The sequence below is a fragment of the Equus asinus genome, chromosome 4 (genome assembly GCF_041296235.1).
Source record: "Equus asinus isolate D_3611 breed Donkey chromosome 4, EquAss-T2T_v2, whole genome shotgun sequence".
Taxonomy (NCBI): domain Eukaryota; kingdom Metazoa; phylum Chordata; class Mammalia; order Perissodactyla; family Equidae; genus Equus; species Equus asinus.
The window spans coordinates 142,055,757-142,079,114 of record NC_091793.1 but is presented as its reverse complement, the minus strand read 5'-3'; the positions used below and the strand labels follow the sequence as shown (position 1 = coordinate 142,079,114).

General features: G+C 47.5%; 1 protein-coding gene across 13 annotated transcripts; it reads left to right on the top strand.

Annotated features, from left to right (window-relative positions):
* Positions 1-1,542: 1,542 nt before the first annotated feature.
* C4H2orf80 (chromosome 4 C2orf80 homolog) lies at positions 1,543-23,203 on the top strand. 13 transcript variants are annotated; one of them, XR_011503028.1, is made up of 10 exons: positions 1,543-1,707; positions 3,419-3,500; positions 5,238-5,320; positions 6,580-6,667; positions 7,017-7,088; positions 15,265-15,352; positions 15,574-15,727; positions 16,045-16,088; positions 17,576-17,692; positions 22,742-23,203. XR_011503028.1 is itself a non-coding variant. In XM_044768296.2 (9 exons), the coding sequence occupies exons 1-8, from the start codon at positions 1,667-1,669 to the stop codon at positions 16,049-16,051; spliced, it is 615 nt and encodes a 204-aa protein (XP_044624231.1). In that variant the 5' UTR covers positions 1,546-1,666; the 3' UTR covers positions 16,052-16,088; positions 22,742-23,203. The 13 variants fall into 13 exon arrangements, 7 of the variants coding, with proteins under 7 accessions (XP_044624231.1, XP_044624229.1, XP_014691907.1 ...); XR_006526630.2 differs by having other exon boundaries at positions 1,549-1,707; positions 15,570-15,727; XR_006526631.2 differs by having other exon boundaries at positions 1,556-1,707; positions 15,603-15,727.
* Positions 23,204-23,358: the final 155 nt, after the last annotated feature.

Below are 23,358 nucleotides of genomic sequence, written 5' to 3'. Positions count from 1 at the left end.
GCGATGGAGTGGACACTGCACCCGGCATCCGGCCTCCTGGGGTCCGGAGCTTTGCCTTCTCTGGGCCACAAAGCCACCCCTCTGGCTTGCAGCGTCCTCTCCCACTGCTGTCTTGCAGAGAGCAGTATCACTGTCTTTGCAGTCAGTCCTGTGGGACGGACGCTCCTGCTCTCTCCCCCTCACCTTTCCCAGCTCCCCTCCAAGGCTAAAGCAGAGGGAGCAGCAGCAAGAATGGTCCAAAATAATTAAACTGGTCTGGTGAAGAATTCGTTTTAAGTCGGTGGCATCCTGTTGCCTCTGCTTGTTGTTGGAGAGCTGAACCAAATGAAGTTTAACGTTTATACGGTACAATTAAAAAAAGTTTGTAAAGTTTTTTTCCCAAGCATTTTTAGAGTAGTGATTCAAAAACATATGCATAATTTCAAAAGTACAGAAGGTAACATAATGAACATCCATGGAACTATCACCTCAGAGTCAACAATGTTAATGTCTTTCTTGTATGTGTGTATTGGTCACGGTTCTCCAGAGAAACAGAGCCGACAGGATGTGTGTACACGTAGAGAGATTTAGTTTCAGGAACTGCCTCCTGTGACTGTGGTGGCTTGGCCAGTCCAAAACCCGAGGAGGTGGGCTGGACTCAGGGAAGAGCTGCAGTAGGGGTCCAAAGGCCGTCTGCTGGCAGATCCCTTCTTGCTCAGGAGAGGTCAGTCTTTGTTCTTTTAAGCCCTTCAACTAACTGGATGAGGCCCACCCAAATAATGGCTGCTAATCTGCTTTGCTCAAAATCCACTGATTCAAATGTGACTCTCAATCCAAAAAGCACCTTCACAGAAACATCCAGAATAATGTTTGACCAAATATCTGGGCACATTGGTCCAGCCAAGTCAACACATAAAATTAGCCATCATAATTTGCTTTAAATCTTTTCTAAGAAATAAAAACATCTCAGATATAGTTGATATCCCATTCATACCTCTCCCTGGGCACCTCATTCATAGTGATGATTTTTTTCATAAACTCCTTTTTGAGACTTCAGACTCCTTTTGACCCCATCACCTGAATTCCAATTTCTGGCTCCATGTGGGGGTGGGAATGGAAGACATGGCCTCACATTGGCCGTCAGCACAGGTTTTTTCAAGGGCCTCCTGGCCTTAGGAAGCTGTATGTGTGTTCTGTGGAGAGCTCCATCCCGGGCCATTGCCCCAGGCTGGATTCACTGGGAGTCGGTGTGTTGAAAGTGCACAGAACTCAAACATAGTCAGATCACAAACCATCCAAGTTTGGATGGTTCTGCCCACATAGTCTCACCCACTGTTACTTGAGCCATGCCTGCTTCACTTGCTAGTTTCTCACAAGGATAAGGAAGTGGTGAATGTGGAAACACTTGCAGGGAGTAAGAGGCATTGGATCTGCTCAAGTCCTGTGCCCTGGCCTCCAGACAGCTCTCTGACCTGGAAGCTGCTGGGGAAGAGGCTTGAGCCCCACACGCTCTCGGATCCCTTCCAGGGCCAGGACTCCATGACTGGTATTTGGAGTGATAGCATCCCTGACTCAGTTCTCTCTGATTCGCTGCTGTAGCTTCTGGCTCAGAGAGGCTGGGTCTCACGGAAGGAAATCAGGGGCAGTGTAAGCCACAGACACCTGCTAGCCGGGTAAACCTTTCGTCATGGAAAGAAGGCTCCTGAAGAAGGAGATGAAAAAGCTCCTGTAAGTATGACTGAGAACGACTGTTGCTTGTTACACGCGACATTTGGTGGGTTTCTTGTCATAGCTGGTGTGGATATCGGCAGGGGTAAAAATCCAAGGGAGAATCTACTGCACTGGCTGAAAAAGCCAGATGATGTCGCCTGTCTGCGGCCCGCGGCCCCCACCTGGTGCCCAGGGGCGCTGAATCTCCTGGGAGGATGCTTCTGCCAGCAGCTCGGGGTCTAGAGCCTGAGAGCGGACCAACCCTCCCCCCACCCCTGTCAGCCTGTGCTGGGTGGGGTGGATCCAAGAGGGCCCTGCTGGTGAAGACCCAGGGCCGATTCCTGGAACAAGTGCCCAGGGCCCAGCATTCAAGTGGCAGCCTCAGCCTCTTTTATCGTCAGTTTTATCAACTAAGCAATTCACCTCCTTTTTCTTGCCATCTGGACTTTTTTTTTTAAACCAACAAAGAAACCATTAAGTTTTCCCATGGAAAAATTTTTCTCCTGCAGTAGCTTTTCTTTAACTTGATACTTTGTTAAGAGACTGGTGACAATCATAGACCATAGTAAAAGGGAAAAATGGTCACGTTCTATTTCACATGTATTATGGGCTCAACACCCATAACACCATTTTCAGCCAAGGCCTTACCACGGTCTCCATCCAAAGCCCTTTGTGTGCCTACTGAGATAATCATCTTCTAACTAGTCCTAAAGAAATGCTAGAATAAACTATGTATGAATGCACATGTTCACACATGTGTGTTTGGAGGCCAACACAATAAAGAAGACTTCATAATCAGGAATGCCAATTCCTCCACACACAACTGGAATTTCAAGACTGATTCAAAAGTGCTTTTATATCCAAAGGATAAGTTTAGGCTACTTCAAATAAAGTAACTTGGAATTACAAAGTAAAAATTCGAGAATTTTTTTCATCAATTTAAGCTTAATAATTCAGAAGAAGAGATTTCAGGAGCCAGAAACAAACTTATCCCCCCAGAGTGACATGCTCAAAGCATGTGGTAGAGACCTTGACAGCAGAACTGGCCTGACGTAAACTGTGCGATTTTGGAGACCGACCTCAGAGACCCCAGAGCGCTTTTTCCTGCATCTAGCCCCTCTTCCTGCCTCTCCCAAGACGGTGCCCTGCCAGTCTCCTCCCAGGGCCTGTATTCTGTCCTCCCTTGTTCAGTGTCACTGTCAGGAAGGGATCTGAAGAGGATGCACTCAAGTGGAGTCACTGAGATGTTTTCATGCGCAGCTCCTCCTAAAGGTATCTGCATTCTAATGGGGGCAGCCCTGGCAAAAGAATCCATGTGTACAGAATGTCACGTGTCTGGAATCCATCAACTCTGGACGTTGGGCCTGAGTCTAACACGGCAGCAGGGGACCCTTACTGTAAACAGTGGGTCTCAATGCTTTCCGTTTTGTAAAACCTTTCCTGCATTTGGGGATTTATCATACTCCCTGCTTTCCTATAAATTCTGTTCTATGTGACTTTAATTTTCAGATAAACGAGATTTATTAATCACAGTTAGACATTTTACACCTGCAGCGTTGCAGAATTGCGTTTAAATCAAAATGCAGTATTAACTCAGCTGCCAGAGCCATCCAAGCAGGACTTGTCTAGCGTTTCGGGGGGCAGGGGCGGCTGGGAAGGATGCTCCTGTGTTCTGAGCTCCTGCATCGTTCCCAATGGAATGGTTCAATCCTGCTCTCTTGCTTTCAAGGGGAGATTATGTTGGCATCAGACTTCGAGAAAATGAATTTGACCCAAAAGGAAGAAGGCAGCCCACCTTGCTAGATGACATGGTAAAGGAAGGCTTGTGAGTCACAATGTGTTATGTGTGTGTCGAGGGGACGGAACGAGGATGCGTGTGTCTCGTGAACAAGGCCAATCTTCACACCCCAGACATCCCCTTACTCATCTTCTCATCCCACGACTGTCCATGTGGTCTTTTCAACTCATTAAACTGAGGGCAAAAGAATGAGAAAAGGAAAGTCATGAGACTTCTATTTGCTATTAGAAACGATTAAAATGCAAGATGAGTGCCAGGTTAAATGTTACATACAGGATGTTAAAATGTTTCTGACAATATTAGCTATCATGTAGTTCTCAAATATATGTATATTTTTCTATTTGCATTAAGGGAGAAAATCAAAGAATTGAATAATCCTAAAATTCTTTGTGTTATTATTCATGTTGAAAGACAGATTCATGTTACATAATGAAAGTTCACTTCACATAAATTAAGGAGGAAGTTGTGTAAAGATCTAATCCAGAAGAAATTAGTAAACCTTGGCTTTTTTATGCTCACCCAGTTTCTATTCTTGCACATTTAATAAGGAAGAAAGGTACCCCCCCGCCCCACCCTGTCTGACTTCCTCGCAGCTGAAGAGGCAGAGAAACCTTGTGCTCTCAGTACTTCTCTGCACACATTAAGTGGAGAGTTCCATCCATCAGATAAGTGCTTCCCAGACTTTAATGAGGTCTCATCACAAGGCCCTTCTGATTGGGGGTCTGTGGTGGGGCTGGGAACTGCCGTTTCCAACAGCACACGGGTGAGGCCCGCGGGGCTGGTCCAGGCGTCAGACTCTGGATGAGGTTTCACAGCTGATCACAGTCCATTTTCTTTCTTCCTTCCTTTTTTTTGGGTTCTCTTTTCAGTTTGATTCTGTCCCTGGAAGAAATAATTACATTGTTTAGAGACTGTCTGAATTAGATAGAACCTTAGAAGCCTCTGAAAACACGAAAACAAAACCAACCTTCCCTTTCTGGGGTCGGTGGGGAGGAGGGAAGGGCTGTTTGACAGACAGATGGTGAACATGATGAGAAATGACCAGGAGAAGGGACTGTGGGGTGGGGGAGGGGGGTGGACAATGGGCTCGGTCCTCACTCCTTCCCCGAGTCTGAGACGCAGCAGGTCTCTGAGTCAGGCCCGCCTCCCGCCCTCTGCTCACGCTGGCCCCACCTGGACGTCCCCCTCCACCTGCAGACCTCCTCCTCCTCAGGCCCAGCTCCACTGGGGCCTCTCCTCTGAAGCCCCCTGGGACCCCCCATTCCCCAGGTGGATGACCACTTCCCCGTGCCCCAGGGACGAATTTCTGACGTTCTGCTGGCAGAATTAGAAATTGTTCTCTGTGTCCCTCTTCCTCTACCTTCATCTTTTCCTATTTTAAAATTTAAGGAATCTGAGGCTCAGAGAACATCGGTTGCTCACCCAAGGACACACCACGAGTCGTTGGCTAAACCTAGATTTGAACCCAGATTCCCTGATCCAGTTTAGCATCCTTTCCAGGAACGTATCCTTTCTTTTCCTGTCCACACAAGTCAAAGAATCTGCTCTAGGGGGAGGTAAATTCAGCCCCTGAAGATCCCTAATTATTTCCGTCTGAGCATCAGGTTACTGGACAGAGCTGCTGATCCTCACCACGTGGACAAGACAAAACTGTAGAACGGGCTTAGCAGCAACATGGTCCCTAGGTCCAGGGGGCCCTGGGCCAGCATGTAGGCTGATGTGCAGTGTCCCCCTGTGCTCCCTGTTCCAGGCTCACTATGACCTGGCCGTCAGTGCTACGCTGCAATGGCTGGATCACTCAGAAGACCTAACTTGGCTGGAGCGGGAGGAAGTGTAAGTTGAAATCGTTTTCTGGTTTTTTTTTAATGTGTGACTATCAGTGATGACAGAGGACGTCCTGTCTGGCGTCTTCCACCGTGAGGTACTCTGATTTGAAAACATTGCCAGGCAAGTGTCCGTCTCCAACTAGAAATCTGAAGAAACACCTCAGTTGTCAGCCCAGGAAGTCACAGAGGTGTTCACATGTTTTGCATCTCTGCCGACTGGTTTCTGTCAGATGAAGCTCTTTCTTGCGGGCACGTTGTGCCTTAGCGACACGACTGCTCTCTTGTGTACGTGCTGAGGTTTGAAACGGTCCGTTCTGTGGGTAAAGGCTGCAGTCTTTCCCCAAGGACTGTCGGCCGCGATTTCTAAGCATTTAACTAGATGTCCCTGAGCTGAGCTGTTTGAATCAGAGTCGTGTCCTTCCCCTGATGACTGGCCTTTCTCCCTGTGAGCTGGACAGACCCACTCAGTTGGTAAGAACATGAAACCAGCGAGGCCAGGCCCAAGGAGCTTCTTCCAGAGGCGGCTCATTTCTTCTGCTCCAGGCCTTAGCTCACACATTGGGTCCACAGTGGCTGTATCAGTCAGGGTTTAGTTGTAATCAGCAGCAAATCCAGTCTGAACACATGTAAGCAAAAAAAAAAAGGGAGGGGGTTTATTGCCTCTGTATCTGAAGAGCGCATGGGCAGGTCTGCGTCAGGCATGGCTTAATCCAAACCCCAGACCGTGTCACTGGGACATACCTCCTGACTCTTTCCTTTGGGTGGACGTTATTCTTAGCTTCAGCCCTCTTCACCATGGCATTCGGTCCAGGGCAGAATCGGGGCTCAGTGGCTCTGCTGGCCCTGACGCGTCTGGGGAGGAGTGGGGATGGGGGCGTGACGAGCTTAGTCCCCAGCGTGTTTTCCCCCCTTGGAATGTCGAAGTGCTGCTGGGGTCCCCGGGAGCACACAAGCTCACAATGGGAAACACAGTCCCCCAAGCAAACCGCCACAGAAGGGTGAGGACATGCACAGAACCGTAATTGTCCACCGTGGGGCCCGTCTGCCAGTGTCTGATCGCTGTGAGAACATGGACAGGTGAGGGCAAATATATTGCCATGCTGGAAGATTCAAATTCAGAGTGTGAGCTGTGCTGAGGGCAGACTGGTCACATCCATCTTTCGAATTAATACACAGCACACGGCCACCGGATTATTGTCACAACCGTAGCAGGCATCTAAAGAACAAGCATAACCCCTATTCTTATTTACTCATCCTCCCCCTTAGGAAAATGCCATTTCGTGGCAGACCCATATATGCAAACCGCAGGGAACGAGAAGCAATGATTTTATCGTCTTACGCTGGACTCTTAATGGTAAGGAAAGAACACTGTGCGCATATACGGAGAGTCTATATCTACTGTGTGCATTTTGATATTAATGTGTATTTATTTTATTTTTCAACCAAATGTTTCTGTTTAGGATTTACTAATATTAAATGTTTCATTTTTATAAGATATAATAAAAAGATATATATTGTATTTAAGGGGCAAAAAAACCCAGAATGAAACACATAAATAACTAGTATTTGGATACGCTGATTTATCCATTTATTTAGAATTTATTTATTTAGTGCCCAGGCACCATCCTAGATGTGCTGGACAGTTTTGTTCTGTAGTAAAAGAGAAGCCACGATCTGACAAGACATTTTTTGCTGTTTAACAGAACAGAATCCCAATTGAGGAAGTCTTTACAATTTATAGGGCTGGTTCTTCTGCCAATTCTGGTGCCACCAAGGTAAGGGCAACCTGAGACTATCAATGTAAGGGATTTTTAGAGAGACTTTCTCTCTTTTATAAATTTATAATGTACTTTCAGGCATGAAATAACAGTTTTATATCAAACGTACAAAACCAGGTGTAGCCACGTCTCCCTTGGATGACAATGTCTGTAAAGTGCTTTCCTTGCGTGGAGGACGGTATCAGCAGGACGACTGTGTCCAGTGACAGGCCAGGCAGAGGCAGCAGGAGGGCACCAGCCTGGAGACCCGCTTCGGCCTGTCTCCGATTAAGTTTCTCACTCACTCTTGTGACGTGGTCCTCCTTGTCTGAGGTACCGTAACTTCCAGGCATGAGGACCAGGGTTACGAGGCTCGTCCTCCTGATAATTACTTGGTTAGCTGCGTCACATCTCCCCTCCCCTGAGACGACCATGAGGCTCCCACAGTGGGAGCGGCAACGATCGGGCCTGAGACCTGGGTCTGAGTTCTGACCCACGACCGTGGGACCCTGGGCCCCCTCCTTTGGGCTTCCACAGACTGATCTAAAAGCCATGGAGTGTTCTGGATGGTCTTTACAGCCAGCTCAGGTTTGCTCTCTATGCGTGTACGAGCTCGCAGTAAACCTTCAATCCAGCTGCTGTTTCGAGGTGGTGCCTTTACCTTGAGCCACCTCTAGAGAGGGGGAGGGAGGGCAGGGGGAGGGCAGGGGCGGCAGGGAGGGACAGGGAGAGCCCATCCCTCGCCCCAGGCCTTCTGCTCACTGCTGCTCTCAGTGACCCACCTGGATCTGGAAGAGAGGCAGGGCAGGGGGGCGACGGCCACAGGGACACCTGCCTCTGTGGTTCCTCCACCTGCAGACGCAAACAGTGGGTCACAGAGAGGCAAGAGCTTACCAGACCCGGCCCAGGAGTCAAGTATTTACCACATGTTGTAACTTTGGAACCAACCATCCTTTCATCTGAACCCACATGTGACCTGGTCATGGTCCTGAGACTCAGTCTCCCTCCGTCACTCTGGCTTCAGTTCTGTTCATTCATTCATTTGTTCATTCATTCATTCAGTGTAGTGGGGGTGCAGGGGATATGACGGTGAGCAAGCCAGACAAGATTGCTTTTCTCATGGGTCTTATATTGGGGCAGAATTTCCACCTTGGCTGAGACAGAAGCCCCCCAGGCCTGATACTGTTCAGAGACAAAGCTACCTTGAGTTTTAAAGAATGCCCAGCTCTTTGAGTCTCTTGGAGAGCTTAGCAAACCATCCCGGTCATTCCTGCTTGTTTTTTCTGCAGGCTGCTCTCTCCTCCCGTTTCCCCAACGCCCCCAACATATTTATTTACCTGAGCCCAAGCCCCTCTCTTCAGTAACTGTGTTCTCCTCACCTTCTGGAGCCTGGGCGAGTCTAGGGGCCAGCTGGTGTCCACTCACGTGGCCAAAGGGCAAATCTGGAGAACCATGTCCTAGAGGACGGCGCTGTGAGGCCCTGCAGGCCCACCCGGGGCAACAGTCACTACGGTGTGCAAGACGGTGTCTGGTGTCTGTGCAGCTTGGCTGAGCCAGGTCCACTCACAGGGACCAGAACGGGAAGCCACGCGGAGCAGAGGAGCCAGCCGTCTCTACCTTCCATCCGGTCATTTGCTTCTTCATGAAAGAGCATTTGCCACACTTTCTCCGTTCGGTCACACACAGTCCCGTCATCACAGGCAGTGACCACGAATAGAAGGCCCACATGTGGCCAGCTCTGAGGGGAGTGGATCACATCTGTGTGGAGGGGACTTTCCTTTGGAGGCTGTGCTTGTCTATTGGTACAGGATACGTGTGCCGGCACATTTATTGTTTCCGGCAGGAAAGACGGCATGAGGATTCGAAAGCCAGGCTGCCGGGGTTTGGCTCCCAGCTCCACCAGCCACAAGAAGAGTGATCCTGAGCAAGTCTTCTGTGGTCAGCCTTGATTTCTTTGTAAAAACAGGGTCAAGAAGATGAGGTTGACATGGGAAATGGAGTAAGTTGGTCTCAGTTAAGCCCTCAGTGCTTGGCACACAGTAACCTCAAAACGACACTGTAGTTGCTGTAGTTGAGTTTCTGGCCCTTGGGGTCTGGGTTGGGCATCTGACCTCCTCCGTGTTCCTGTAAGTCAGGCTTCTCCACATTTCAGACCAGATAATCCTTCGTGGTGTGTGGAGGTGGGGTCGGGCCGTCCTGTGCACTGTGGGACGTTCAGCAGCATCCTGGCCTCAGCCCACTAATGTCAGTAGCTTCCTCCTAGTTGTGACAACCAAAAATATCTCTCGTCTTTACCAGATGTCCCCTAAGAGGCAAGTCACAGCTGGTCGAGAGCCACTGCTCTAAACATTCAAAAATTAAATTGCTCATCAAGCATATGTGTGTGTTATTAATACAGCGTAAACTCTGCTTTACACAGCCAGTGACCACAAAGGGTGTGATGTGACCTGAGCTACAGATATAAGAACCTCTGCTCCCGTGAGCCTCACAGGCCCCCCTGCCTGACGACCGCCAGCCCAGGGCTTCCTCGAGTGGCCACACGTCAGCTCCACACAGCGACCTTCTCCACGTTGAGAATAAGGAATGAGCAGGACCCCTCAATGCAAATGTAGCATTTCAAAAATTAAATTGTAAGAGCTACTTTACAACAGTCTTTTGGGATTTAACATAATTTTAAAAAATAGCTTTAACTAGAAGGAAATGAGAGTGTTCCAGAAAATAGTTAATAGCAAAGGTGCTTCTTTAATTGCTGCACGTATCTGAATGACCTTTGACTCCTGCAGATGCAATGTCTCCTAGGCAACGGCTGAACTTGCCCTGCGGAAGCCTGTTGCCCTGTTGAATTCTAACCAGATCATGGAGAATTTCCCAACCCTGGAGCGAAGCTCGTGGCTGTCTTCGGGACTGTTTGCTGCCACCTGGTGACAGAAAGCATCCCAGGCCCAGGATGGTGCACCAGTCTCAGCCTCAGCCTCTACTCCCCATAGCGAGCTGGGCTTTGCTGATAGGAGCCGTTTCTCTGCCGAGGACCTAGGACTCAGAAAAAACTCAACTAAGGGCCTCAAACAAGTGAGGGTTACTTAGAATTAGCTTCAGATAAATATTAAATGTCCTGCTGAATTTTAAGCTGAAGAAAAAGGAGCGTAAATCTTCCTTCAACAAATAAAGCAAGTGATAAAAATATTCTTTTGCTCCATCTGATGGAGAAAGAGGGAAAAAGAAAAGGGAGGCAGAAAGGGGAAACGTTTGTGCAGAGAGAGGAGAAAGCCCAGCGGAGGTGGTGGAGGACTTCGGAACATCCGCTCCCCTTCTCTCTTCTGACGCGACACCCTGGTGTCCCCTCGGCCAGCACATGACTCTCCACACTCACCTCCACTGCCCCACACATGCTCTTCAGAGGCAAACAGACTGGTGTCCAGTCCCAGTGCTGTCACTTGCCAGCTGTGTGGCCTTGGGTAAGTTATTTAACTTCTCTGATTCCCCATTTTCCTGCACATGAACAGGCATGATCACACTTGCCCGATCACACCAGGTGTCCCAAGCACTAACCGAGACCATGCATGTCAGCGGCAGGATGCTGGCACATGGGGAGCTTCGAAATTAGCATTATTATTTCCAAACCCTCCCCCTCAGGGTGGCCAACCTCCTTCCTCCTGTCTGCGGGAGCCCACTGATAGCAGCCTGACCTCTCAGCTAGGGCTCTCACCTCTGCAGGCCCAGACTCTGGGCACCTACTCCAACACTCCGCCACGAACCTTCTCTTCTTAGAGGATGACTCGCCTGAATCGTACAGATATGAGGAAGTGTTTTCATGATAAAGGGAGGGACATACATTTAAACAAACTTCAGCATTGACAGATCTTCATGATGAGAGATTAAAATACACGCTTTCAGGGGCCGGGGCATGGCCCAGTGGTTAAAGTTCCCTGCCCTCCGCTTTGGAGGCCCAGGTTCGAGGGTGTGGACCTACTCCACTCATCAGCCATGCTGTGGCAGCGTCCCACATAGAAAGTGGAGGAAGACTGGCACAGATGTCAGCTCAGGGCTGATCTTCCTCAAGAGAAAAAAGAGGATGATTGGCAATGCATGTTAGCTCAGGGTGAATCTTCCTCACACACACAAAAAAACCAGGCTTTCAATCTCAGTTATGCTCAAAGGAATACTTAGAGTATATGTTTAAAGTATAGAGACCAAGCCACAGCAAATCCGCCGCGTGCGTGCTGTGGTTCAGCTCTGTGCGTCCTTTCACCGGTTTCCACAATCTTGAATTACGTGTCCATCATTCTTTTTTATTTCTTGATAGTTTTACTGCATATGCATCTCTAATCACTATAGTGTTTAGTTTTGCATGTTCTTTGCATTTCATATAAATGAAATAAAAGCAGGATATACAAATGAAGTGACAGGAATGAAATGAAGCAAATGCGTTACCGCGCGGCCTTCCGTTTTCACTCAGCGTCTCGCCGCAGAAATTCGTCCGCGGGGTCGCACGTCCCCAGGGTTTACTCGGCTATAGGAACACACCCCGATTTGTCTGCACTCTTCTGCAGACTGTGCTTGTCCCTTTGTGTGTCTCGACGACAATGAGAGTCTCTGCGCGGCGTGTGCTGGGAGCGAAATGCTGCGTCACCTTGCGTTCGCGTCTTCCACTCTCTGGAAGTCCTTTTCCCAAAGGATCGTCCCCTTTACAGCCCTCCCTGCGCTGGGGGTCATCTGGTTGCTACCAACGGTGGGTGTTTCCGGGCTTTTTAGTTGGTCCATCTGTTGGGGGGGGGGGGTCTTCATTCGCATCCCGATTACCAATGAGCAACTCCTCACGTGGCTCTTCTCTTGTAAAGTGCCTGTTAAAATCTATCCATTTTTCTGTTGGGTCGTTTGTCTTTTTTATTTATACAGAGCCTCAATTTTTAAAAAAACTGTGATAGGATATAATCAGTCAAGTCTTAGATTTTCCAGTACACTTCTCATTTGAAATTTGCCCTTTATCTTCAGAAACTTTAAAATGTTTACAAAATATGATTTTGCAACATTCCAACCATATTTGTAAAACTTCTTGGACAGATACAAACTTTCCAGACCACATGACCACGTGGTCAGCTTTTACTGTGGAAAATATGATTGTCACAGCATATGTTCAATTGCTTTGACATTGATCTTTGATCAGAAATTCCCCACCCTCCATCTCAGCGATATCAAAATGGTGTTTTAATAAGTGACTGCTCTGGGTTGAAGGGCAGATAAAGATTACTGTCTGTGCTCTTCAGCCCTTAACGATGGAGCCCTGTGCACATTCCTACGTGCTGTTCCACATTCCCCTCTCCTCCTCCTCACCCTTCCAGTTACAAGAAAGTTTTGTTGAATGTGCTTTGGACATAATTTGGCACTCAATAAGTACTTGAATTGAGAAATAACAATCATAGTAATACTTTTACATTGACACAATAAAGATAAAGATTTAAAGTAGTTTTAAAGTAAAAAAAAGAGCATATGATTAACTCTAGGTTTAGGATTTAAATTTCATCCAACTTTTTAAATAATTTTTTCACATAAGCCACACAGGAAGCTATATTAACTGCTTGCATGAGTCATCAGATTATCAGGACTCATAGCATATTTGAGCTGGAGTCACTTTAAAATCATCGAGTTCCGAGTTCCGTCTTCCCCAGCAGATGGGGAAACTAGTATGAAAAACATCCGTCTGGGATCTTGTAAGGCAGGCATATGAGCTGTTCTCCTCCCCTTGTCCCTGGATCCATCACCCTGGAGGGCTGCTGTCACGGCCATCATTGCCCCACCCTGACACGAAGCCTTCTTCAGTTACCGTCTGTGTTCCAGGGTCCTGTTTCTGAGTAGATTATGTGCTTCTTGAGGTTAGAGACCATCGCTTCCGCTTGTGTTTAATTCTTTACAACACTGGATATGAAGTAAACTCGCAATAAATATTTCTGCCATTTGAATAAAAGGCTGAGGTCAAATTTGGAATAGCCCCATAAGCTATTCTGTCAATAAAGAGAACACACCTCATTTATTATTTAATCCATCTTTTCTGTATGATAGAGCAGAAAACCCATAGGAATCTTGAAAAACAGATTTACTTCTCATATAAAAGGAGTCTGGAGTGGGCAGACCAGGGCTGGTACATGGTTCCACAGTTGTCAGGAACACAGGCATCTCCCAGGTGTCTGCTCAGTCCTTCCTGTTGCAAATTGCAAAGTAATATACAAATACAGTCCTTTTCTTTAAAAAAAAAAAAAAAAAAAACAGGAAAAAAACCTATATATAAACCACACGATTCTCCTAGAGCTCAAATTCAGATTGTGGAAATACAGATTTTTACCTACTTTGAAAGGATACCAATTATGTGGGAACTTGATCATTAAGAGATTCAGGTAATAAAGATAGAGAGAAGGAATTTTCTGCTGAGCTGGAAATGTAACAGTGGGTATGCATTCTGTCGTCCTTGTCTTGGTGTCGCCTCAGTTAAACATCATACAAGGTGCCCTATTGATGAAATGGGGCATTTGCTGAAAGAAACACGTGAAGAGAGTTGTATAAGCTTCTTTTGCTCCTTAAAAATACGAGTTCTGTAAATATAAAGCCTGAAGCTGTATCAGTAAGAGAGTAGGAAGGTGCTGATCTTGCAGAGGGTGTTAGCGGTCTCTGGCCTCCTGCTCTGATTGATTCTTTGTCAGAAGTCCACTCAGCCTTTCTCTGGAAGGCGAGGCGGAGGAAATGGCGGCCAGGATCCGCCGTGGGTAACTGTGCGCAGCAGGAGCTGAGTCAGGGAGAGAAATGATGAGGATGGCGATAGAGATAAATAACAATTACTATTATTATCATTATTTTTAAAGTTAACGTGCTGTACTCTGGGCCAAGAACCGTTCTGAGCTCTTTACAAGTGCTGACTCTCTGATCCCACCACGCGCGGGGGGCGGTCACCGCTATGTTCGTCTCACGAGGAAAGGGGCCGGGGGACGCCAGGTGACAGGCCCGAGGTCACGACTTGTGGATGGTGCAGCCTGCATTCAGGTACAGCCTGGCTGACTCTGACGTCCGTGCTGTTAGCCACCATTGCAGTTACTCAACTAGTCCATGACGCCTGAGGGCCTACTGTGTGCTGGGCCCTCTCTGGGGCTCTGGAGATGACAGGCTGAATTGGCCGCCTGGCCCCGGCTGCCGCACCCCAGTCCACTCTCCCCACGCGGCCGGGCTGAGCTGCTTTCAACCTAAATCAGACCGTGTCAGCCGCTGCTTGGAAGCCTTCCAAAGGCGCCCCGCACCCTGGAGTGGGCGTCGGTCAAGCGCGGCGCGCTCCGCCCAGGACCACCGGGCGCGCAGGTGTCTTGTCGGCGCCTCCGCCCGCCCTGCCCGCCCTCGTGCGCCTCCCGTCCTCGCCCCGCCCGGCCGCGCGGCCCCTTCCTCTCCTGGGAGGGCCTCCGGCTCCCTCGGCCGGACAGGCCTCTCCAGCTCCGCCACGCTCGCCCCCCTGCCAGCCTCGGCGGGAGCGCTGCAAAGAGCAGAGCCCTCCTCGGGCTGCCTCCACGCCGCGGCTGCCCAGCGGCTGCCCCGCGCAGCGCCGAGCTTAGCTTATTAAACCTGGCACAGCCAGGCTCACGCTGCTGCTCTAACAGTCTGTAGTTCGTGTCTCCTCACTCAGCCCCACAAAGGCAGGAACCCTTCCTGCTCACTAAACCCGGCCCCCGGAACAGGGCCTGGCCCATGGGAGGTGCTCACTGAAACCTGTGGAGTGACTGAGTGAGCGCAGGCGCAGGTCCGGCCTCGCGGTGCCGCGGACAGCGGGTTATTACCAACTGTGACACGCGGGGGTGTCCACGTGACAGCATCCTTTCAGTCCCAGACGAGCCAGTCAGCAGTTCCGCCTCGGGCGCGGCGGGTGCCGGCATGGGAGAGGGGAGGGGGGACATGGAGCAAGTTTCTCCGCAAAGGTGACTTTTGAGCTCCCTCTAAAGGAAGAGCGGGGCCTGTAGGAGGAGGGGAGGAAAGGGTGCTGCCGGCACGGGGAAGCGCGAAGAGCATGGGCGCGTGGCGGGGCATCCCCGGCGCAGCGGCCGCGCCTTGGCCGGGTGAGCGATGGCGGGATGTCCAGGGGCCGCGCGGGGGCCGGCCCCGTGCCGACCAAGCGCGTCCCCAGCAGGCGCGGGCGGCCCCACCGGCAGGTCTGCTTCCCTTGCAGGGTCCGGGAGCGCCGCCGGTGCCCCGCTCCTTGCACCCCTTCGCCATGCTGACGGCGCCCCAGGCCGCGGAACACGCCCGCAAGCAGGGTGAGCCCTCGCCTCCGCGCGGAGAGGTCCCAGCGGACCCGGGAGGGCGCCCGCAGAGCAGGGTCACGGGGTCTCTGAGCTGAAAAGAGTGAGGCACATTTCTGACTCGATTTCCCTCCGTGTCACTTCTCAGACCCTTTGGTGACGGGAGCAAAGAACTCTAGAAGGGAAGGCCCTCAAACTGTGGGTAGACTCATTAAAAAAGCCTTTTACACAGATAGACAGATGCGGCCACTACCTGTGCCTGCAGGGGTCAAGCCGAGAAGGGGAGCAGCGAGTTCAAACGCCGCCGCCAGCAGCTCTGCCAGGGAAGCAGGCATCGCGGCGCGGAAACCGTCGAAGAACGCATCTGTGGACACACGGCCAAAGAACAAAGTAGGTCTAAAAACACGAATCGGACCAAAAGGGTACCAGATATTTGGGGAGTTCTTCATATCGTGTGGTTAAAAATCTGCCCTTTGGAGTTAAACGCTCTGCGTGTGACTCCAAAGCCCACTAGTCACCAGCTGTGTGACTTCAGCTGTGTAACCTCTCTGTGCCTTAGTTTCCTCCTCCGCAAACTGGAAAGAGTGATGGTACCTGCCTCTCAAGGTTGTTGGGATGATTGACTGAGGCTGTGCGTGTTAAGAGGGTATACAGTGCTTGGCACAGAGTAAGCCCTAAATAAACATTAACTATTATTATCTTTTTAGCATTTGAGAAATACTCTCCGCCAGTTAATCAGCTCTGGATTCGAGTAAGTGTGTCGAGGAGAAGATTTGTGTTGCTGTCTGTGTCCAATGTTCCTGTTCTCGGTCGGTTCTCACTAGTGAGAGATGCTTTGATCTCTGCGGCTTCTGCCCTGTCTGATTCCTGTAGCAGAATTCAGAGAACGGTCAGACCGGCCGCAAAGAACCGACGGGAGGAGGGCGTTCTGCTTTTCCAGCTCTGGGTTCTCAGTTGTAACGTGCAAAGCGAAAAGTCGAAAAGTCGGAGAGGCCAAGCTGGTCCGAGAGGGGAGAAAATCAGAAAGTGGTGCAGGCAGGGTGTCTGGGATGATGTAGGTTTTGCTGAGTGAGAAATTCTGGGTCAGCAGGAGGGTTGAAAGTTTCAAAGGAAAGAGGGGATTTTGAAAGTTGATGCACCAGCTTATGAACTGGGTTTGCTTCAGGAAAACACAGGTGAGATTGAAATTCTCTTTTTATTTGGTTTGGTTGCTGTGCTGTGTATTTTAAAAATGTGGATCTCTGAGTAGACTGGGCCTTCTTCAGGTTTCTGAGGCAAACTGCTGACTGATGGGAAAGGTGGCCTTAATGTAGCCAATGCTTTAGGAGCGGCCTGAATTCTTTGGTGGCCTCAGGTTTTACTAAGCGTTTCCCCGGTGACAGAACCAATCACACTGTTCAGAAATGCTCACATCTCTGAGTTTCTTTCAAAGGCATTTGCTGTAAGGAAATTTGAAGGTATAGCTTTTCTAGAACCATATCTTTGTCACTGAAGAACTTTTTGAAGTAAAATGATGTTCTTTTTAAAACTTGAGTTTGGGGATAACAAGCTTTAGAAAGTAAAACAAGGCAGCAGAAAATCAAAGAACAGTAACAACTCCAGAAATAACACACACACACTGATAATCTAGGCTGTAAAGTGCACGAAAGAACAGGGGTCCTAGACCCCAGAGGCTCAGCCACGCACCTCGGGTACTGAAGATCTGGCTCCCGAGACGACTCATCGGTATGTTACTTTGAAATTGTACTTTCATCCCAGGTGTGTTTTCCTTTGCAACCCTCGCAGCTCATTGGCTTCTGGATGGAAGCAGATCCTGTTTCATTGTTTCCCGCACGTGTGGGAAGTGCTTTGCCGGCAGTAGATATTCAGCACTTACTGTTGGTTAGAGACTTGGCAGTGAGCGAATGCTCCTTGGGCGAGTCCTCTCAACCGCTGTGTCCTGTCTACGTGGTCCAGAGGCTCGTTTCTAGGGACCAGCCATTTCTGCAGGCTAATGGATGCTTGTCAGACCAGGAGAGTCGCAACAGACGCCCATTTCTCAGTAGGGCCAATCCTGAGATGAAACCGTCCATAAGGGCCCCTTCTTGATAATCAAACAGCATAAAACACATTTGAGGGATTTCTTCATGCTTTCTTATTTGTATTCTTCAGGCATCTTTTCCAACTCCTGGATAATGTACTTTTTAAATTAGTTTAAAAATTATAATAGTAATACGTGCTTATGTTAAAAATTTTAAGCAATAGGAAAAACATGAAGTGAAACGTAAGAGCCTTCCTCTTCACCACACTCCTTCCTGCTGCTCAGAAACAACCACCGGCACCGCTTCGTGTGATGCTCAAATACTCGCTACACATGTACGTATCAATATACAGATACACATGCCTTATTGATTTGTCAGAAATAACAAAGAAATAAATGTTTATTAAATGTATGAGAAACATGCTTTCACAGATTATTGTTTGAAAACGTTTTTCATTTTATATATTTGAACTTCTTAGTCTTTCCCTTTATGGCTTATGGATATGATATCATGTCTTTTAGCTGATGAACAATTTTTTTTTTAAAGATTGGCACCTGGGCTAACAGCTGTTGCCAATCTTCTTTTTTTTCTAAAGATTGGCACCTGGGCTAACAACTGTTGCCAATCTTTTATTTTTCCTGCTTTATCTCCCCCAAACACCCCCTGTACACAGTTGTATATATCTTAGTTGCACATCCTTCTGGTTGTGGGATGTGGGACGCCGCCTCAACATGGTCTGATGAGTGGTGCCATGTCCGTGCCCAGGATCCAAACCCTGGGCTGCCGCAGCGGAGCGCACAAACTTAACCACTCGGCCATGGAGCCGGCCCCAATTTTTTTAACCTTGAGATAAAACAATGCCTTATTCAGAATTTTCTATTTATTTCCAGCCACTGAATTTCTTCATAAAGAAAAAGAAATTATTTTTTAAAATACAGGTATTCTTGGAAACAGTTTTAAAGATTTCTTTTATACTGTGTGGGTATTAGCAGCTCATTTTTCAGTCGAAATAGTAGGAGCTATGCGGTACCCTAGGAACGTGTCAGCATGGGGCACGTCACCAGGAGTTGAGCTGGGAATGGACGGGCCACGCCAGGAGCTCCAGGGCAGAGACAACAAGAGTAAGAGGGGCTCTGCAGTCGCAGGCCGGCTGGAGTCGCGGTTCCCCGTTCCATCACCTGGGCAGGTTGTCAAGTGAGTCCTGTCTGCTCACTTGCTCATCTGTAAAGAGATCTGACAGAACCCACCTCAGAAGGCTGTGCTGGGACTGAATGAGCTGCCTGTGTGAGGGGCTCAGAGAAGGGCCAGGACCACAGCCCGCGGTGGGTAAGTGCTCCCGTTATCCCCACGCCCGAGGGGCCAGAGCAGGACACAGAGAGAGGGGCAATGGGAAGGATTCCAGTTTCCGGTTCCACACATAAGGAGCTTAGAGACCACCACTCCGTCCTAATGAATGAAAAGCCCGAACAGACTGGGGCCGGCCCAGTGGCACAGTGGTTAAGTTCGCACACTCCACTTCGGTGGCCTTGGGTTCGCCAGTTCCAATCCCAGGTGCAGACTATGCACCGTTTAACCAGCCATGCTGTGGTGGCATTCCACATATAAAGTAGAGGAAGATGGGCATGGATGTTAGCTCAAGGCCAATCTTCCTCAGCAAAAAGAGCAGAATTGGTGGCGGGTGTTAATCTTCCTAAGAAAAAAAGAAAAGCTGAACAGACTGAAAAATTCACAATCTTATTGGATCTGTAAGGCAGGGAGGACACAGGCAAACCCCTGCCCCCAAGGTTGGAGAAGACAGGGTGATGGTTCACGGAGCAGAGACTCCTGAGCACTGGTGGGACCCTGGGCCTGTCACTGCGATTGCTGAGGCTTGGTGGGGGCAACTCTGAGAGCTGTAGACTCCAAGGGACCCAGTCACGGGGCCACAACACTGTCAGCCTTACCTCCAGGAGCTCCCTAGGTTCCCACGGTAAATACTGGAGGAAAACCCCGCCTGCTTCCAGCAGGGGAAGAAAAGGAACCATTGGCAACAGCCAGAGCGCCTGTTTTTACGAGGCTGCCCCCAGGGGAAACTAGTTAACAGAGACTAACCTGCTGGGGTCTTGTCAGAACCTGACTGACCTAGAGGAAGAGAAACACTCAACTCCAGCCCCTCTAGTCATCTGTCCCACCTAAGGGAGAGAAAAAAACTGAGAAACTCTGTGGAGTTCACAGTCAGAGGCGTAGGCTCACCAAAGACTGAGACCTACTCACAGGACCTCCCCACACCCCACACCACATCATTAAAGGCCTATTCACAGCAGTTCCTTACACTCAGCATGCCACTCCAGCTATCAAGAAAAAACTACAAGGCATACTTAAAGGCAAAAAACACAATCTGAAGGGACAGAGCAAGCGTCAGAACCAGACATGGCAGGGATGTTGGAATTATCAGACCAGGAACTTAAAACAACTGTGATTAATATGCTACAGGCTCTAATGGATAAAGTAGGCAGCATGCAAGAACAGATGGGACCTGTAAGGAGAGACCTGGAAATCCTAAGAAAGAACAAAAACAAATGCTAGAGCTCAAGAACGCTGTACAGAAATGAAGAATGCCTTTGATGGGCTGATTAGCAGACTGGACATAGCTGAGGAAAGACTCTCTGAGCTCAAGGATAGATCAATAGAATCCTCAAAAACCAAAAAGCAAAGAAAACAAAGACTGAAAAAAAAAAACAACAGAATATCCATGGACTGTGGGACAACTACGAAAGTTGTAGTAGTGTACCTGTAATGTGAACATCAGGAGAAGAGAGAGAGAAAGGAACAGAAGAAATATTTGAAACAATGACTGAGAATTTCCCTCAGATTAGTGTCAGACACCAAATCACAGGTCCAGGAAGCTCAAAGAACACTAAACAGAAAAAATACCCCCATACTACACCTCAACATATCATTTTCAAACTACAGAAAATCAAAGATAAAGAAAAAATCCTGAAGGAAGCCAGAGGGAAAGATGCCTTATCCACAGAGGAACAGAGACAAGAATCACATCCGACTTCTCCTCGGAAACCACACAGGCAAGGAGAGAGTGCAGTGAAATATTTAGTGTTGAGAAAAAAAAAAAAACACCAAGTAGAACTCTGTACCGTGTGAAATTATCCTTCAAAAGAGAAGAAGAAATAAAGACTTTCTCAGGCAAACAAAAATTGAATGAATTTGTTGCCAGTAGACCTGTCTTGCAAGAAATGTTAAAAGAAGTTCTTTAGAGAGAAGGAAAATGATAAAGGCCAGGTACTCGGATCTGCTCAGAGAGGAAGAGCATCAGAGGAGGAAAAAGTGAAGGCAAAATGAACACTTTTATTCTTTTTGTTTGTACTTGATCTAACAGATAGTAGTTTGTTCAAAATAATAGCCAATGTATTCAGTTTGGTATATCTGATGTATATATATATTTGCTCATGTATGCTTGTATATAAGTGAAATGAGTGACAGCAGGGATACAGGGATGGGGGAAGGAATTGGGATTATTTGGTTATTATAAGGTACTCACACTACCTATGAAGGGGAGTGGTGGTATTTGAAGGTGGGTTTGGATTAGTTGTAAATGTATAGTGCAAACTCTAGGGCAACTACCTAAAAAAAATTAAGAAGAGAAATAATTGATATGATAAGAAAGGAAGGAAAATAGAATCATATAAAATGTTCAGTTAAAACCATAAAAGGCAGAAAAAGAGTGGAAGACAGGAACAAGAACAAGGGAAACTAATAGAAAACAGGAGCAAATGTGTTCAATATTAATCCACCTGCATCAGAAATCACTCTGAGGATCAGTGGCCCCAATGCACAATCAGAAGGCAGAACTCAGTAGCCACACGTGCCTAGTGCCTACTGTATCTGAATGGCACAGACCATCACTGTGCACGGTTCTACTGGACAGCACTGATCTATATCTTGCTAGGGACGCATTTGTCAAAACTCATAGGATGGTGAAAGCTTGTGCATTTCATTTGTAAAATTTGCATTTAAATATATTGAACTCACTGAAGGCCACTTAGGCCGACGTGTTTAGGGTGAAGTGTACTGCTGTCTGCAGCTTACTTTGAAATGCATGAGGAAAGAGATAGACTGATGGATGGGCAGAGGGATGAAGAGAGGCACTCACGTACGCTGAAGCAAACCCAGCACACCGTTCAGCACAGAATCCAGGCATTGGGCGTATGTATGTTTATTGTACGCTTCTTTCAGCTTTTCTGTATGAAAACTTTCAGAATAAAATTATGAGGAAAAGAGAGATAAATGGTCTGAGTGGATCAAAAGAACACAAACTGATTATATGCTGTCTACCAGAAACCACCTTTAAATATAAAGACACAGGTAGATTAAAAGTACATGTAGGGAGAAAAATAAATCATGCAAGGACTGTCAGAAGAAATAAAAAGGAGCTATGTTAATTTCAGACAGAGCTGACTTCAAAGCAAGGAAAGTGATCAGGAATAAAGAAGAGCATCACATAATGTTAACGGGTCAATTCTCCAAGAACACACAGCAGTCCTTAACATGCGTGCCCCAACAACAGAGTGTCAAACTACGGGGGGCTAGAACTGCAGAGAGAAAGGGATGACTCCACTCTGCTAGCTGGAGACTTCAGCACCCTCTATCAGAAGTGGAGAGAGGGCCATTTAAGTTTAAATTCAAAGCAGTGTAGAAGAAATTCGAAATAATATGCCACAAACACACAGTTGCTAAGGGGCAAAGAAATTATTTGCTTTGGGTAGGTTAGTCAAAAAAAGTATTACTTTTATTAGTTACTTTTCATTTGAAAATAATTTCGAGCTTAGAGGAAAGCTGCACAAATAGTACATAGAGCCCTCAAATACGTTTTACTCGGATTCATCAATGGGTAACATTTTGCTCCATCAGCTTTACGCTTTCACTCTCTGTCTCTCTGTATGTAGATAAATAATTTTCTCTGAAGTTACATCTGCCATATCGCTTTACCCGTATATACTTCAGTGTGTATTTCCCAATAGTCGTTCTCTTAAATAACCACAGCATAGTTATCAACGTAAGAAGATCTGACATTGATACTTTTATTTAATCTACTGTCTATATACCAGTTTGTCAATTGACCCAATAATGTCCTTTTTTAAACATTTTTTATTTCTGTACAGGATCCAGTGTGGGGTCATATACTGTATGTAGTTGAGAACTATAACTCAATTTCCAAATGTCTCAGAACAATTCCGTGGAAATTTCTTTGTACCTACATTTATTTTAACCCATCTTTGTCAGTAACTTAGTATCTGATATTTGATCTTACCCTATAGATAGAAAGCTAATGTCTGTGTCCGTGTTAAATTGATGGGCTTGATACCAAAATCATCTTTTTATTCTGCAGGTCACTTAGAAACTTGTAATTGCACTGTGGGAGTTCGTAACAGAATCTCTGGGAGAGGAACAGACACATCACCTTAAAGCTGCGACTCTCGCCGGCACCTTCTCCTTTACGGTCATCTTTCGATGCAAAGTGCATGGAAGTGCTATTCTGGGTATCAAGTTTTCTTCTCTCAGAATCACATCATATGGCTATATTGTGGGGGGGGGGGGAGTGTGTATTTTATGCTGCTTCATGTGTGATTGGAAGACTGTGGTTGGAGAGTTCCCAGGATATATAGTATTTCCATGTCGGAGCAGGCTGGTCTTGTAGCACATTTTACAAATACTTAGCACTGGATACTGCAGAGCGGTGAGGTAGGAGGCAGTTTTCCAAAGTTCCAGTCCAAAATAAAATTCATCTGTCATTGATTGCCTTTACTGTGTTCTCATATGGAAACATTTAAAATCGTTTCAATAAAGCATTAAAAGAAAAACGGGTGCAGGCTTTCTTTCAATAGAATATAATGACTATGAGGGGAAAAAGTTCTAATCTTTCAGCACCTTTCCAAAATGCTGATTAGGCACACAGTGTAGCTTGCAACTACGGGTAGAAACAATTTGACCAAATGGATGTGAGGA

What these genes read in the sequence shown, in the direction of transcription:
- C4H2orf80 (XM_044768294.2), top strand. Translation starts at nt 1,667, where the DNA reads ATGGAAAGAAGGCTCCTGAAGAAGGAGATGAAAAAGCTCCT. An exon ending in TGGCTGGAGCGGGAGGAAGT is followed by an intron (nt 5,321 to 6,579) that starts GTAAGTTGAAAT and finishes CCTCCCCCTTAG; the next exon opens with GAAAATGCCATTTCGTGGCA. An exon ending in GGAACACGCCCGCAAGCAGG is followed by an intron (nt 15,353 to 15,569) that starts GTGAGCCCTCGC and finishes CCTTTTACACAG; the next exon opens with ATAGACAGATGCGGCCACTA.